This window comes from Lepidochelys kempii, chromosome 23 (assembly GCF_965140285.1).
Source record: "Lepidochelys kempii isolate rLepKem1 chromosome 23, rLepKem1.hap1, whole genome shotgun sequence".
NCBI classification, from domain to species: Eukaryota; Metazoa; Chordata; order Testudines; family Cheloniidae; genus Lepidochelys; species Lepidochelys kempii.
This window is the reverse complement of record NC_136402.1, coordinates 12007093-12024397: the sequence shown is the minus strand read 5'-3', so window position 1 is coordinate 12024397 and position 17305 is coordinate 12007093. Positions and strand designations below refer to the sequence as shown.

At 41.6% G+C, this 17305-nt stretch overlaps 1 protein-coding gene across 2 annotated transcripts in view; it reads right to left on the bottom strand.

Moving 5' to 3' along the window:
* Window positions 1-10037: 10037 nt before the first annotated feature.
* The window catches only part of LOC140902132 (butyrophilin subfamily 2 member A1), a 28134-nt gene continuing 20866 nt past the window's right edge, over window positions 10038-17305 (bottom strand). For both annotated transcript variants that reach the window (XM_073321863.1, XM_073321864.2), the window contains 4 exons: window positions 17192-17218; window positions 16127-16147; window positions 15996-16022; window positions 10038-11749 (listed from right to left, as the gene is read on the bottom strand). In XM_073321863.1, coding sequence (XP_073177964.1) covers window positions 11226-11749; window positions 15996-16022; window positions 16127-16147; window positions 17192-17218 — 599 coding nt within the window. In that variant the 3' untranslated portion in view covers window positions 10038-11225. The remainder of the gene's footprint in view (window positions 11750-15995; window positions 16023-16126; window positions 16148-17191; window positions 17219-17305) is intronic.

Sequence of the window (17305 nt, the reverse complement as noted above, 5' to 3'; positions counted from 1 at the left end):
ATCCAGGGGTTTGGGTCTGTGTTCACCTATGCAAATTGGTGAGGATTTTTATCAAACCTTTCCCAGGAAACGGGGGGTAAGGTCTGGAGGGTGAAAGACGTTTCCAAACGGACTCTTTCCTAATAATAATAATACCGGTTAGATGTTTGATGGTGGCAGCGAAAGTCCAAGGACAAAAGGTACAATAGTTTGTACCTTGGGGAAGTTTTAACCTAAGCTGGTAAAAGTAAGCTTAGGAGGTTTTCATGGTCCCCACATCTGTACCCTAGAGTTCAGAGTGGGAAAGGAAACTTGACATCTGGTTAAAGGCCTTCTGACACTCTTTGGTCCACTGAACCGCATTTCGCTGTTTCTTTTTGGTTAGGTCTGTCAGTGGGGCGGCGATTTAGCTGTATTGCAGTACAAATCGCCTGTAATATCCGGCCAAGCCTAAGAAGGATTGAACCTGTTTCTTTGACTTTGGGACAGGCCACTTTTGGATAGTATCCACTTTGGGGGTTGATAGTTCCTTGACCCGCCTGGTGTCCAAGGTAAGTCACTCTGTTTAGGCCTATTTGACACTTCTTAGCCTTAACAGTTAGTCTTGCCTCCCTTATGCGCTCAAAGACTTTTTGTAGCTGTTCCACATGTTCTGCCCAGGAATCCGAAAATATGGCCACATTATCAAGGTAGGCAGCGGCATATTCTCCTAATCCCGCTAGGAGACCATCTACAAGTCTTTGGAAGGTGGCGGGTGCATTTCGCAGCCCGAAAGGGAGTACATTAAATTCATACAGCCCAAGATGTGTGGTGAAGGCTGACTTTTCCTTGGCGGATTCATCTAGCGGTACCTGCCAGTATCCCTTGGTTAAGACCAAGGTAGAGATGAACTGGGCCCATCCCAGTTTCTCTAATAGTTCATCTGTGCATGGCATTGGATAGTTGTCTGGGCGAGTTACAGCATTTAGCTTACGGTAGTCCACGCAAAAACGTATCTCCCCATCTGGTTTGGGAACTAGAACCACTGGAGATGCCCATGCACTGCCAGAGGGGTGGATTATCCCCATCTGTAACATATCCTGGATCTCCCATTCTATAGCATTTTTAGCTTGAGAAGACACCCGGTAAGGTTGATTTTTAAATGGGCGCACATTCATAGAATCATAGAATATCAGGGTTGGAAGGGACCTCAGGATGTCATCTAGTCCAACCCCCTGCTCAAAGCAGGACCAATCCCCAATGAAATCATCCCAGCCAGGGCTTTGTCAAGCCTGACTTTAAAAACTTCTAAGGAAGGAGATTCTACCAGCTCCCTAGGTAACGCATTCCAGTGTTTCACCACCCTTCTAGTGAAAAAGTTTCTCCTAATATCCAACCTAAACCTTCCCCACTGCAACCTGAGACCATTACTCCTTGTCCTGTCCTCTTCTACCACTGAGAATAGTCTAGAACCATCCTCTCTGGAACCACCTCTCAGGTAGTTGAAAGCAGCTATCAAATCCCCCCTCATTTTTCTCTTCTGCAGACTAAACAATCCCAGTTCCCTCAGCCTCTCCTCATAAGTCATGTGTTCCAGACCTCTAATAATTTTTGTTGCCCTTCGCTGGACTCTCTCCAATTTATCCACATCCTTCTTGAAGTGTGGGGCCCAAAACTGGACACAGTACTCCAGATGAGGCCTCACCAATGTCGAATAGAGGGGGACGATCACGTCCCTCGATCTGCTCGCTATGCCCCTACTTATACATCCCAAAATGCCATTGGCCTTCTTGGCAACAAGGGCACACTGCTGGCTCATATCCAGCTTCTTGTCCACTGTCACCCCTAGGTCCTTTTCCGCAGAACTGCTGCCTAGCCATTCAGTCCCTAGTCTGTAGCGGTGCATTGGATTCTTCCGTCCTAAGTGCAGAACCCTGCACTTGTCCTTGTTGAACCTCATCAGATTTCTTTTGGCCCAATCCTCCAATTTGTCTAGGTCCCTCTGTATCCTATCCCTGCCCTCCAGTGTATCTACCACTCCTCCTAGTTTAGTATCATCCGCAAATTTGCTGAGAGTGCAATCCACACCATCCTCCAGATCATTTATGAAGATATTGAACAAAACCGGCCCCAGGACCGACCCTTGGGGCACTCCACTTGACACCGGTTGCCAACTAGACATGGAGCCATTGATCACTACCCATTGAGCCCGACAATCTAGCCAACTTTCTACCCACCTTATAGTGCATTCATCCAGCCCATACTTCTTTAACTTGCTGACAAGAATACTGTGGGAGACCGTGTCTAAAGCTTTGCTAAAGTCAAGAAACAATACATCCACTGCTTTCCCTTCATCCACAGAACCAGTAATCTCATCATAGAAGGCGATTAGATTAGTCAGGCATGACCTTCCCTTGGTGAATCCATGCTGACTGTTCCTGATCACTTTCCTCTCATGTAAGTGTTTCAGGATTGATTCTTTGAGGACCTGCTCCATGATTTTTCGGGGACTGAGGTGAGGCTGACTGGCCTGTAGTTCCCAGGATCCTCCTTCTTCCCTTTTTTAAAGATTGGCACTACATTAGCCTTTTTCCAGTCATATGGGACTTCCCCAGGGCATTACCTGTGTCAGTGGAGTGGTATGCCCGTTCAATCAGTCCTGGGGTGGTTGAGAACTTTGGCGCGTAGCTATTGCACAGCTCCTTGATCTGCTGTTGCTGCATACGTGCAAGGGTCATGGAGAGGTTCACCTCTTTCACGCCACCGGCACTTTTCCCTTCATAGTAGACACCTTCAGGCCACTCAGCATCATCTCCTCCCTGGGCTGTAAACTGACAAACCTTTAATTCTTTGGAATAAAAGGGCTTTAGAGAATTAATATGGTACACCTTAGGCTTTCGGTTTGAGGTGGGGAATGCTATGAGATAATTAACAGCTCCCAGGTGCTCCTGGGCCATGAATGGCCCTTCCCACGACGCTTCCATTTTATGGGCCTGGAGCACCTTTAAGACCATGACCAGGTCTCCTACTTTGAAGGAACGCTCTCTGGCATGTTTATCATACCAGGCTTTTTGCTCTTCTTTAGCAAGGGCTAAGGAGGTTTGGAGGGTGTTTTGTAGATTGGTTACAAAGTCCAGAATGTTAGTTCCTGGAGAAGGTGTAAACCCCTCCCATTGCTGCTTTACCAACTGTAATGGCCCCTTAACCTCGCGGCCATATACAAGTTCAAATGGTGAAAACCCTAAACTGGGTTTGTGGTACAGCTCTGTAGGCAAAGAGCAAGTGCTGCAACACTAGGTCCCAATCAGTGCTCATTTACGAATTTACGTATCATGGCCTCCAAAGTTCCATTGAACTTCTTCACCATGCCATTTGTTTGATGGTGGTAAGGAGTGGCAACCAAGTGATTTACCCCATGAGCTTGCCAAAGGCTTTTCATAGTTCCTGCCAGGAAATTAGTTCCTGCATCTGTGAGGATGTCGGAGGGCCAACCTACCCTGGCAAAAATGTCTGCTAGTGCACACACTTTTAGCCCTGGTGTTGCTTAGAGCTACTGCTTCCGGCCATCGGGTGGCAAAATCCATGAAAGTCAGTATGTACTGCTTTCCTCTGGGTGTCTTTTTCAGAAAAGGACCCAGAATATCCGCAGCTACTCGCTGAAATGGAACTTCAATGATGGGGAGTGGCTGGAGAGGGGCTTTGACCTGGTCTTGGAGTTTTCCCACTCTTTGGCATACCTCACAAGACCAGACATAGGTAGAAACGTCCTTGCCCATTCCCTCCCAGTGGAATGACCTCCCCAAATGGTCTTTGGTCCTGTTCACCCCAGCATGGCCACTAGGATGATCATGGGCTAAGCTCAAGAGCTTTACCCAGTACTTAGTTGGAACTACCAACTGTCTCTGAGGATGCCAGTCTTCCTGGAGTCCACCCGAAAGAGTTTCCTTGTATAAAAGTCCTCTTTCTACAACAAACCTGGATCGATTGAAAGAGCTGAGAGGCGGTGGGTTGCTCCGGGCCACCGTCCAAGCGCTCTGGATGCTTTCATCTGATTCCTGTTTGGTCTGGAACTGTTCCTTTGATGCTGGAGACATAAGTTCCTCATTGGATTGTGGGCCTAGGCTTGGTCTCTGTCATAAATATAAAGGGAAGGGTAAACCCCTTTAAAATCCCTCCTGGCCAGAGGAAAAATCTTCTTACCGGTAAAGGGTTAAGAAGCTAAAGGTAACCTCGCTGGCACCTGACCAAAATGACCAATGAGGAGACAAGATACTTTCAAAAGCTGGGAGGAGGGAGAAAAACAAAGGGTCTGTGTCTGTCTGTATGCTGCTTTTGCCGGGGAGAGAACAGGAATGGAGTCTTAGAACTTTTAGTAAGTAATCTAGCTAGGTATGTGTTAGATTATGATTTCTTTAAATGGCTGAGAAAAGAGCTGTGCTGAATAGAATGACTATTCCTGTCTGTGTGTCTTTTTTGTAGCTTAAGGTTTTGCCTAGAGGGATTCTCTATGTTTTGAATCTAATTACCCTGGAAGGTATCTACGATCCTGATTTTACAGAAGTGATTCCTTTGCTTCTATTAAAAGTCTTCTTGTAAGAAAACTGAAAGCTTTTTCATTGTTCTAAGTTCCAAGGGTTTGGGTCTGTGGTCACCTATGCAAATTGGTGAGGATTTTTACCAAACCTTCCCCAGGAAGTGGGGTGCAAGGGTTGGGAGGATTTTTTGGGGAAAGACGTGTCCAAACCACGTTTCCCCAGTAAACCCAGATAAAGTTTGGTGGTGGCAGTGGAAATCCAAGGGTAAAATAATTTTGTACCTTGGGGAAGTTTTAACCTAAGCTGGTAAAAGTAAGCTTAGGAGATTTTCATGCAGGTCCCCACATCTGTACCCTAGAGTTCAGAGTGGGGAAGGAAACTTGACAGTCCCTCTGGAAGCGATGTAGGGGATGGGGCTGTTTCCGTTGACTGTGAACCACTCTCCGCTGGTGCACTATGTTGGGGTTCAGGCTCCAGCTTAGCCTCTTGTGTCGGGTTATCGGCTGCTGCCGGTTCAGGTTCGGTGGAGCCCTCTGGTGTTGGGGTTGCAAGTACTGGATTCAGTGGTGGCAATGGGTCTGGTGCTGGTTGTTCCACCGGTTCTGGTTCTGGGACTGGCTTTGTCTGGGTCTCTGTGACTGGATCCACTACTGCTGTTGCAGACATTGGCCTGGGGTCCGGGTCCATCACCTCTGACCGGGTCCTGATAGAAGTTTCCGGAACAGAGCTAGGCATGACAGCTTGTTAGCCTGGCTGCGGATGACCATTCCCACCCTCTTGGCTAGCTTCACATGATTGGCCAAGTCTTCTCCCAACAGCATGGGGATGGGATAATCATCATATACTGCAATTGTCCACATTTCTGACCAGCCCTTGTACTGGACAGGCAACTTGGGTGTAGGCAAATTGAAAGAGTTGAATTGTCACTTGGATCTCTGGGTTGATTAAATTTAGGTCCACTAAGGAAGCATGGATAGCCAATACTTGTGCTTCGGTGTCCCTCAACACGGTGTCCTTCTTCCCACCCACACTCACAGTTTCCCTCCACTCCAAGGGTATCTGGAAGGTATCTGGGCCTGAGGACGTCTGGTGTGATTCTGGTGCAATGAACTGTAATCTGTTAGGGTTCCTGGGGCAGATGGCCTTCACATGCCCTGGCTCGTTACATTTAAAACATCGTCCAGCTGACGGATCACTGGGGCAAGGTGGGTTGCTGGAGAATGGTGTGGCAGGACGATAAGGTGTCTGGAGTATTCCTTGGTGTGTAGTTGGGGCCTTGGGCTGCCCCCAGTAGTAGGGTGTGGTCTGAGGGTGTCCCTTCTGGTACCCGCTCCAACTGCGACCAGGGTTGTTCCTCTCTCCTCCCTCCACCCGTTTTGTTCCAGTTTGCCCCGCCTCTCTGGCGGTCTGGGACTGCTCGTATTGATCAACATAAGAAGCAAGCATTTCTGCTGAATCTATTTCCTTATCCCATAAACACTATTTTATTTCCTCCCTGGACATATTCAGGAATTGCTCCTGAGCTATCAAATCACACATTCCATTAAAACTAGTGACACCCCTTCCTTGGACCCATTTATTTAACAGATCCTTCATCTGGTTTAGATAAGCCACATTACTTAGTCCAAGCCCTCTCTTAAGGGTTCGACATTTTACTCTGTACATTTCCAATGTAATTTGAAATTGCTTTAAAACCAAATCCTTGAACTTATTATAGTCCAAAGCCTCATCAATAGGCATCTTATTGAATATGTCCAGAGCTCTTCCAGTCAATTTTGCGACCAATGTGGTCATCTTGTGAGCATCAGGAATTTTATGGAGAGTGCACAGTCTCTCAAAAGTGAGAAAATATTCAGCAATATCATTGGATTCATTATACTGTGGACATAGTCGCTGCCGTTTGTAGATTGTTGGGGAAGGATTGTTAGGGTTATCCAGCAGATTCTGCTCAGCTTCTCCATCTCCAGTTCATGCTTCCTCTCTTTTTCCTTTTCCTCCATTTCTTTTTTCTTTGCCTCCATAGCACTCCTGTGAGCAGCCTCTTGGTTCTTTTTTTACCTCCATAGCTCTCCTGTGGGCAGCCTCTAGGGCTTTTTCTGCCTCTTTCGCTGCCTCCAGTCTGGTTAACTCCAGTTTGTGTTGTGCTTTGGTTTCTGTCATGTTTGCCTCTCTGTTTTTAACTAACTTTACACCCAAGAGTTAGAAATAAAACAAACAAACAAAAAAACTTGGCTTGTCAAACAAAATAGGTTGTGCTGTAACTGGATACCTATCTTCTCTGATAGTGGTTGTCAGCCTACAGAAAAATCCTAAAAAAACCCAAACACCTTTGTCTCCAGGCAAATAGACAGAAAACCCCTTTAATTGCTCTTAGGTTAAAAACAAACAAACAAACAAAAAACTTCTTCAGGTCTGTGAAGACTTGTGAATTTCCCTGCAGGAGGTTAACTACCCTGCCTTTAGGTAGAGAAAACTCCAGCTCACAAAAGACAATTCCCTTTTGTCTCTGCTGTGGCCCCCAAGCAGAGATAAGAAAAAAAAGCCTCTAACTGCTTTCAGCTGAAAACCTGCTTTCCAGCAGCCCAAAGGAAAAAAAATCCTTTTTAAAATCTGCTTCATGTTCAAAAAATCTCAAATTGATCTCAAAATGATTTCAAGTAAATCCCAGCGCTCTGCCACCATGTCTAGGTTCCTTCCCCCACTCTGAACTCTAGGGTACAGATGTGGGGACCTGCATGAAAACCCCCTAAGCTTATTTTTACCAGCTTAGGTTAAAACTTCCCCAAGGTACAAACTATTTTACCTTTTGCCCTTGGACTTTTTTGCTGCCACCACCAAGCGTCTAACCAATCTATAACAGGGAAAGAGCCTGCTTGGAAATGTCTTTCCCCAAAAAAATTCTCCCAAACCCTACACCCCCTTTCCTGGGGAAGGCTTGCTAAAAATCCTCACTAATTTGCATAGATGAACACAGACCCAAACCCTTGGATCTTAAGAACAAGGAAAAAGCAATCAGGTTCTTAAAAGAAGAATTTTAATTGAAGTAAAAGAATCACCTCTGTAAAATCAGGATGGTAAATACCTTACAGGGTAATCAGATTCAAAATATAGAGAATCCCTCTAGGCAAAACCTTAAATTACAAAAAGACACAAAAACAGGAATATATATTCCATTCAGCATAACTTATTTTATCAGCCATTTAAACAAAACAGAATCTAATGCATATCTAGCTAGATTACTTACTAAGTTCTAAAACTCCATTCCTTTTCTGTTCGGGGCAAAAGCATTACACAGACAGAGAGAACCTTTGTTTCTCCCCCCCTCCAGCTTTGAAAGTATCTTGTCTCCTCATTGGTCATTTTGGTCAGGTGCCAGGAGGTTATCCTAGCTTCTTAACCCTTTACAGGTGAAAGGGTTTCTCCTCTAGCCAGGAGGGATTTTAAAGGTGTTTACCCTTCCCTTTATATTTATGACAACCTCTCCCAGCAATTTTTGCATCAAGCTGATAACTTCTGGTTGAGCTGTAGCATCTCTTTGAAAAAGATATCCAGTCTTATTTTAGTGATGGAAAATTCACCACGTCCCTAGGTAATTTGTTCCAAGTGTTAACTACCCTCACTGTTAAAAACATGCACCTTATTTCTATTCTGAATTTGTCCATCTTCAGATTCCAGGCTGTAGGTCTCATGATTTTTTTAATCCTAAATTAAGGAGCTCTCTACTATCAGACATCTTTTTCTCATGTAGATACTTGAAGACTGTGATAAAATCATATCTTTCCATCTATTGAGCTCTGTACCAGTTAGCAGGTGGGACACTATGATGTAGAGAATGTTTTATATAATAACAATTCTGTAATTACTGCAGCTAATATAGACTCTAGTGTGCTGCTTATTCAGTAGGGTTTCATGGAAGAAGCACCTGTGTTTTTTTACCTAACAGCCTGTCATTTGTTTTCCAGGATAAGATTAACATGTATATTTTGAGTTGGACTTTTTCTGGCTCATGCATCAGCAACAGAACTATAAACTGAATTTTGAGAGCTAATGTTTGTTGCCAATCATTCATGAAACAGCAAGAGCCCAGCTTGACTTTCAGAGTTCATGCTGAGTTTGCAGAGCAACTGGTTACTTGTAGACAGAACACATTTTCACTAGGTCATTGAGAGACACTAAATATGGAGTCTAACAATATTTAAAGAGTTATATCTCAGAGAGTGAACCTTTATTTCATACTAGGGCTTTATCATAAGACTGGATAATGAAGAAGGGTTGTAGAGTCAGATAATATCTTGTCATTTAATTCTATTATGGGGAGAAGGCTGTAGAGACGGAGAAAGCTATGTATTGCTGGACAATATATTTAATTGACCATTGCTGCAAGATACTGATTCTTGATTCCCATCAATTATACGGCAGAATCGGACTCCCAGAGAGGGCAAGTTGTTGTTCAGATTTTGCTTAGCTTTTATTACGTTCAGGAGGGTCAGCAACAGGGTTACATGACAAACTTTCCTGTTTCTTAACAGTGGGAAATATTTCAAGCAAGTGTAATAAAGCCCTAGATTTATATAAAATCCCAGTATAAGTGAGACATCCTGGTGGACATTGTATTTATTTCCCTAATTAACCAGCTGTCCAGAATAACAGTGGGCCATTTAGGAAAATAGCTGTCAGGAATAAGCTATTAAGAAATGAAACACTGATTCATTTTAAGTTTTTTTATTTTATCAATTTGTTTCTTCAAGAGAAAAAAATGTCAGCTTTCACAACATGTAAAATGACTCATTTCTTCTCAGTAGTGGGTTAATGCATCCTCTTCAGCAGAATTTTTGGTACTTGTGTCTCTATTAAGTAGAATTTATCTCTATATAACCTCCCTAGGATGCACATGCTCCCTGGCAGAGCTTCCAATATAGCAACCAACCTTGTTTAAAATCACTCCAATTGAATGGACTAAACTGTTTCAGATATAGTTAAATTTGGTTCTTCCAAGTATTTTCTTTTAACACACTTTGTTGGGAAAGGATTCGTATCAGATGGAAATCTTTATTTAAGGCACAGAAATGAAAAAGCAGTCATGAAAACTGGGATTTTGATGGGGATCCTATGGAAATTTGGCACCCAATTCAATGTGATTTAGGTGCCTAAATCCCTTAAGTCCCTTTGGAAACCCCAGTCTAAAGCATTCCTCCCCAAATGCAAATACAGGTCTAGATGTTGAGCTCTATTTTGCTGCTAAGCAAAAGGAAGGGAGATTAGGGTCTTTTCTTTCCCACCAAGTCTAGATTGTGCAATGCACTCATCGTGTATAGACAGGGGAATTGCAGGGCTGTAAAATTCCAGAGGGAATGCTGCGAAAAGGGCTGACCAAAATTTGTCATAATTTTTTTGTAATCAAAAACAAAGTTTTTGAAAAAACAAAACATTTCACAGAAAGGTCTGCTTTCCTAGAAAATTTTTTGATTTTTCACCAGAATGCTGAAAATATGAAAACTGAACATTTTCATCGAAAACCCAAAGATTTCCCAGTTTGCAGCCAAAAATATTCAGCCACCAGTAGCTTTTAGCTGAAATATTCGTTTTTCAGAATTTTGCTATTTTGGTCAAAAAATCAAATGTTTTTTGCTAAAAAATCACCAGGAATTATATGAGGTTTTTCATCTTCACAGTCATTTTCTGCTGAAGGGGGCAGATTGCCTCCTAGAACTCCCTGGTGCTCAGGGGTCGAGCACTCCAAACTACACTCCTACATTGGGTGCAGCCTATGCCCCTCTAAATGACTGGCCCGTGGGGTTAAAAAGGGCCAGAACCATGGCAGGGGTATAACCACTGCTGTGAAGATAGTGCTCAGTTTTGAATGTCTGTAGTAGTGTTGAGCAAATTATGCAAAGAAGGTAACATATTTGTATCTTTTTCTACTGGTGAATTATCTGAGAGCATTTCTCACTTTTCACAAATGTATTCACTATTCAGAGTTATTTTCCAAATAATTGAAACAAAACAATTCTTGGCTGTGAGCTATTCAATGTGAGTAACTGACATTTGATATTTGAGTTGCCCTGGTTAGAATTGTTTGGATGGATAAGTATTCTGTCTTGATTGGGTCCTGGGTTCAGCAAACCATCCCTATTCTGCAAAGCACTAGGGTTCACTAAAATCTAAGGAACTTAAGAATAGTCTTAAATTTTGCTGAAGAGAGATGGCCTTTGCTGCATTGTGCCCTAGATGATCATATCATTTGACATCAGGTTTCTGGTGTGAATATTTGCATTTACTCATTCAAAATTTGCATTCCACCAATATTCTGTCATCTTTGCTTATACTTTATCATTTCCATTAACATTGCTGATATTAAATTAGTTCACTAGATACCTGATGAAAGTGAACACAAAATGGACAAAAGCACAGCCGTCCTTTATTCATTTTTTTATTCAAGTCAATATTTACTGAAAAAATATTGGTCCATTTGACCAGTTATTGTTTTTACTCAGGTCATTTCACTGGCAATTTGCCTGGGTCAGGGGTTATGAAGTATCTGTTTCGGCCTTTGGGCCATCTTCAAAAATGTCAAAATTGTACCATTCCCCCTTTCTCTTAGATTCAATATTAACTAATTAAACCCTTCCTTTTCTTCTATATTGGTTCAGGTTTCCTGGTTCCCCTTGTGTCCTCTCTCCTCAGATGGAGTGAATTTAAAATTCCCATAACTATTAGATCCAATGTTTGATTTCAGAGAGAGGTTAAGGGGCTGGGGACACTGAGAGGGCGGATTCCTAGATATTGGTTATCATTGCCAGGATTGAAGAATGGGTACAGTTTTCTCTGAAAATCTTGAGTGATGGACACAACAGGGCACATTAGCGCTACATTATAGAATGAGATCATTCCCTCTTCCCAGTCCAGAAAAATGCCAACCACTGGGCACTTTTTATCCTCAGAGGTGATTGTGTCACTTTTCCAACTACAATGATATTGACCCTCAGATAGCCGCAAACTCCAGTATTCCTTCTCAGGAGGTTTCTCCATCTTCTCATTTTTCAGTTTCCCCCTTTCATTCTCAGTCAGCACCCCCAGCTCCCACTCTGGCTTGTCCCCAACCTCCACCTCCCAGTATTGTTTCTTCTCTGAAAATCCTTCATTTGCCACCACTATCAAATCCCTGCAGGCTTTCTTCTCTGCAGTGGAAATGACTCGATTTTTATCCTTGAGTGAAAGTTTGGGATGTTTACAGTCAGAATCCAGAGTGATGTTAACTGGAGGGAGGAATAAAAATGTTCATTTCATCAGTAACTAGAGACTTAGTAACTCTCACTGAAATAAACAAACAAATATCAAAGCTGGTGAGGAAAATTAAAGACACAGTAGAGAGACAAACAAAATATTAAATATCTCAGCAAAATGCACTACAACTGCCCAGAACAAGAGCATATGTAATATATATATATATATATATATATATATATATATATATATATATATATATATATATATATATATATATATATGTAATAGCAAGGGCACATACAGCCCTGGCTAGTTATAGCTTGAATTAACTAACACTCCTGGCCCAAATCATCTCCTCCCATGGTAAAAGCCATGGGCACAGAGAAAAGAAATCTCTGATCTCATAAGAACAGTCATAACGGGTCAGACCAATGGTCCATCTAGCTCAGTATCATGTCTTCTGACAGTTGCCAATGCCAGATGCTTCAGAGGGAATGAACAGAATAGGGCAATTTTGAGTGATTCATCCCCTGTCATCAAGTCCCAGCATCTGGCAGTTGGAGGTTTAGGGACACCCAGAGCATAGGGTTCCATCCCTGACCATCTTGACTAATAGTCATTGATTGACCTGTCTTCCATGAACTTACCTAGCTTTTTTTTGAGCCCTATTATAGTTTTGGCATTCACAACATCCCCTGGCAACGAGTTCCACGGATTGACTATGCACTATGTGTGAAGAAGTACTTCCTTTTGTTTCTTTTAAACCTGCTGCCTATTAATTTCATAGAGTGAGCCCTGGTATTTGTCTTATGTGAAGGAGTAAATAACACTTCCTCATTCACTTTCTCCACAGCAGTCATGGTTTTATAGACCTTTATTATATCTCCTCTTAGTCTTCTCTTTTCCATGCTGAAAAATCCCAGTTTTTTTTAATCTCTCCTCACATGGAAGTTGTTCCATACTCCTGATAATTTTTGTTGCCCTTCTCTGTACCTTTTCTAATTCTAATACATCCTTTTTGAGATGGGATGAGCAGAAGTGAACATAGCATTCAAGGTGTGGGCATAACAGGCATTTATATAGTGGCATTATGATATTTTCTGTCTTATTATCTATCCCTTTCCTAATGGTTTCTAACATTCTGTTTGCTTTTTTGACTGCCACTGCACATTGAGGGGATGAATTCAGAAACCAATCCACAATGCCTCCAAGATCTCTTTCTTGAATGATAACAGCTAATTTAGACCCCATCATTTTGTATGTATAGTTGGGACTATGTTTTCCAATGTGCATTACTTTGCATTTATCAACACTGAATTTCATCTGTCATTTTATTGCCCAGTCACCCAGTTTTGTGAGATTCCTTTGTAACTGTTTGCAGGCTGCTTTGGACTTAGCTGTCTTGAGTAATTTTGTACTGTCTGCAAATTTTGCCATCTCACTAGTTACCCCTTTTCCCAGATCATTTATGAATATGCTGAGCAGTACTGGTCCCAGTACATACCCCAGTACATAAACAGGGGACACCACTATTTACCTTTCTCCATTCTGAAAAATTACCATTTATTCCTACCCTTTGTTTTCTGTCTTTTAACCAGTTACTGATCTATGAGAGGACCTTCTCTCTTATCCCATGAATGTCTACCTTGCTTAATAGCCTTTGGTGAGGGACCTTGTCAAAAGCTTTCTGAAAGTCCAAGATGTTTGTCCATTGGAAAATGCTAGTTTATCAAACTCTGTATTTTCTGCAGGAATGTGGAATTCCGCAATTTTGAGGAAATTTTGTTTTTGAAAAAAAAAAAAGCTCATAAAGCACTTTCCATTTCAGCATTTTTATAATGGAATATTTTGATATTTGTCTTAAAATAATTTTCCCTTCAAAATCTATTTCATTTTATAATGTAAATTTTAACATAAAATAAAAACTTTTAAAAATGAAAATGAAATATTTTATCAAAAGGATAGGTTTCAACTAACCCAAAACAATTTTAAAAAAAATTATTTCACAGTCGATTTTAAAATATGACTCTTTCTTTATAGGACAAATCACTGCAGGACAAAACCAAATCTCTAAATGTCAGTATTTGCCATTAAAATGAAAATGTGGCTTCCTGCACAGTTCTAGTTGTAAGATGTGAGAGAGATGGAAGTTTTCTGCAATGTCCTTGAAAAATTTATTGCATTAAGTTTAAATACCTTTGGAATCCGTTGTATTATATGCAAAGATTATGTATTATTGTGGGCTGGGATTGCATGTAACCTCTACAGGGGGGACAGTGAGGTGAACTCTTGGAAGTGTTATGAATTTCAGAGGTCTGTATTGAACAACGTGCCAGAGAAGAATGGACTTTTGGGACAAACAGGTTCAAGTGGTTTGCCTGGGGAATATCTAGGGGAAGGTGAATGGAAATTCCCCATCTCTGGTTATGCAAAAATCTAGGTTTTTGAAGCTACACCCAAAGTCAGGGACCATTTGTCTGCTGATTATCTGTTCCCAGAGACTCAGGATCAAAGTTCCCTACTGTATAAAGGAGATTTACGGATGTGCTAGTTCTTAATTAAGGTTGTTTTGAATTTGTAACCACAGGAAAGCTCCTGTGCATTTTGAATGACTGATCACCAACCAAAGCCAGAGGTAAAAGTTGGGATGACCTCTAGTAAGTTTATTAGCCTATTTGTAGGGTCTTCTTATTGTTTTAAATGTTGTCTCTGTAATGCTTTCACCTTAAGAATAAATGTGCTTGCTTAGAAAGAGCTGTGTGATCATTTTTGGCTGTGAGCAATTATAGCTGTTCATGGACTCTAAGAAGAAAGCAAAGCACAGATGCTGGCCTATTCAGGCAGTCTGGCTTGCTGGGAATAACACAGTGTAGGCAGGGAACTGTGCAGTCTACAAAATCTCTAGTCAGGAGGGAGAGAGACATGGGTCTCTGCACAAGCATGTTTATGGCTGAGAAGCTAGGAGCCTAGAGCGGGTGTCCTCAAGGGACAATGGAGAGGACATAAAAGTGCAGTGGCCTTGAACTGTGACATAAGGTACCTAGAGACAGAGGCTTTCAAAAATATGAATAAAATAAATAAACAATGCTCATGTGAATTGTGTAAGAGAAAAACATATGTGTTTAAAGGAATGGATCACATTTCAAAATATTCTGCAGGAAAATGGATTTAGCCATGCAACTTCTCCTCAAGTGAATGGGAGCCAAAATATGAAGGTCCCTATCCTGCTGCCATTACTCACCCGATCCATGGATACCAATAGAGTTGCTCACATGTGTAATGCCAGGAGCACTGGGCCCTAAAAACTTTCTTCACAATGGCACTTCATAGTCATTCATGATAGCAAGGGAGAGTTAATGGGCAGGGAAAGAGAGTGGGAGTGACAATAGGCCAGTAGTTAGGATCTAGGAGTCCCAAGTTAAAGTCCCCCATCCAATTACTATTTAATTATTGATAAGAAATGGAACAGCTACCACAGGAGAGACTGAAGCCACAGCTTCAGCTTGGAGGGGGAGGGATAGCTCAGTGGTTTGAGCATTGGCCTGCTAAACCCAGGGTTGTGAGTTCAATCCTTGAGGGGGCCATTTAGGGATCTGGGGCAAAAATTGGGGATTGGTCCTGCTTTGAGCAGGGGGTTGGACTAGATGACCTCCTGAGGTCCCTTCCAACCCTGATATTCTATGATTCTATGATTCATTCCGTAGCCTAGCACATATTGTGCCTTCCTCTAACATGGGGGACCCAAGCTTGCATCCACAATCCTCAACAAGCAAAGGATGCAACTGAGCCTAGGTCTCCTACCTCCCTGCTGAGTGCCCTAACCACTAGGCTAAAGCCTACAAGAGAGGCACAAGGACCTCCCCCTTCAGCCATTTTGTTAATCTAGTCCTCCTTTCCTTTGTTTTTGTCAGAATGCCATTTTCAGGTTGAAATGAAACATTTTGGCTTTTTCAATGAAGTTGAAATTCTTCAGCTAACTCAACACAAATTCCTGAATAGTTTCAGTAGACTGGAAACTTCTTTTTTCAACTGTTAAAATATTTGTCCTAGAGTCTTGCTCAACTACAGTCACCAATTCTTTTATCAACAAATATTGTCCCTTTCTTCTGCAGCTAGGTGCCTAGTCAAATCCCAGTCACATTGCTCTTCAGGGCTGTTGAGCAGACATTCTTTATTCCTCCTTTCAGAACTCAGGACACCAAAAATATTTAATCAAAATATTAAACTTCTGGGAGAAAATAATGTGTGTATAATTCCAGATACAAGGCATCTTACCTGCATTGCTACGAGCCCTCCTGAAGTCTACAACAAAAAAAGAGAATTCAGAATTTCAGCTATAGCATATGGCTTATTTTACATTGAAATAATACAAGTTGTGTAATATTAAACATGGTCTTTCAACTCACCCAGCTCAGCCATGGCTTTTTCTGAAATGGAAAAAGATTGTTACATCATGCTTCTTCATTATTCCCTTGTTAATTCTGTTTTGTAGGAAATCTTTACTCCCTACATGGACTTAGTCAAGTAATATACACTCAGGTGAATAAGGGTCAGCTTCTAAGGCCCCAAACCTACAAAAATCTACATCCATGCTTAATTTTAGACACCGTGAGTCCATTGTGTTAAATGGAACAACTCAGTGCGTGTACAAATTTAAGCATGTGTCTAAATCTTTGCAGGATTGGGTCTAAACATTTATCTTTTTGCCATATTAGCTGCAATAGAATATCTACTGTGCTGTGTTCAATGGCACCCTCATACAAACTAAACTATGCAAAAAAGGTGGCTAAATCTTGAAGTCCATGCTGCATTTAAACAATGGTAATTTGCCTGAGTGAAAATAATGTAATAAGAGAGTAAGAGTCAGATATGTAATGGTATTAAGCACCTAAAGATGCAGCTAGGTACCTGAAAAGAGGTTAGGTGTCTAATTTTGAAAAGAGGTTAGGTGTCTAATTCCCATTGGTTTCAATGAGAGTGAGGCACTTAGCATGATTTTCAGAAATGTCAGAGTGCCTATCTGCATCTTTACAGAATAAATACTTTTTAAAATCTAGCCCTGGATTCCTTAGGATTTGACCGGCTGACTTGCATGCTTTAAAGTTCTCAGCTTTTTTGATGTCTGAATATAGTGTTTTGTTTTGGTTGTTTTACACTGCATTTCCTTCTTTATGGAAAAGAGATAAAAAGAGCTATGTGGATTTTTTTCTAAAAGTGATGCTATAAAAATGGTTTTGGGGAAGTTTTCTGGCCTATGTGATACAGGAGGTGAGACTAGATGACCACAATGATACTTTTTGGCCTTGGAATCTATCTATGAATACAGAGGGGGGAAACAAACCCCCCCAAAAAATGATGAAGTTGGGGGCTGGCCACCACCAAGGGGCCAGTAGGCTGGGATGTCTCTGTTACCAGGAGGATGCTAAACTAAAGACTAGAGCTGGTTGAAACTATTCCAATGAAACACTTACCAAATTTCTCCTGTATTGCCTGAATTTCTACAAAGAAACACAATTAAACTGTTAACCAAAAGACAAGAGGAGTCTGCAGATGACAGCAACTAAACAGAGAGTTTTAATATAATC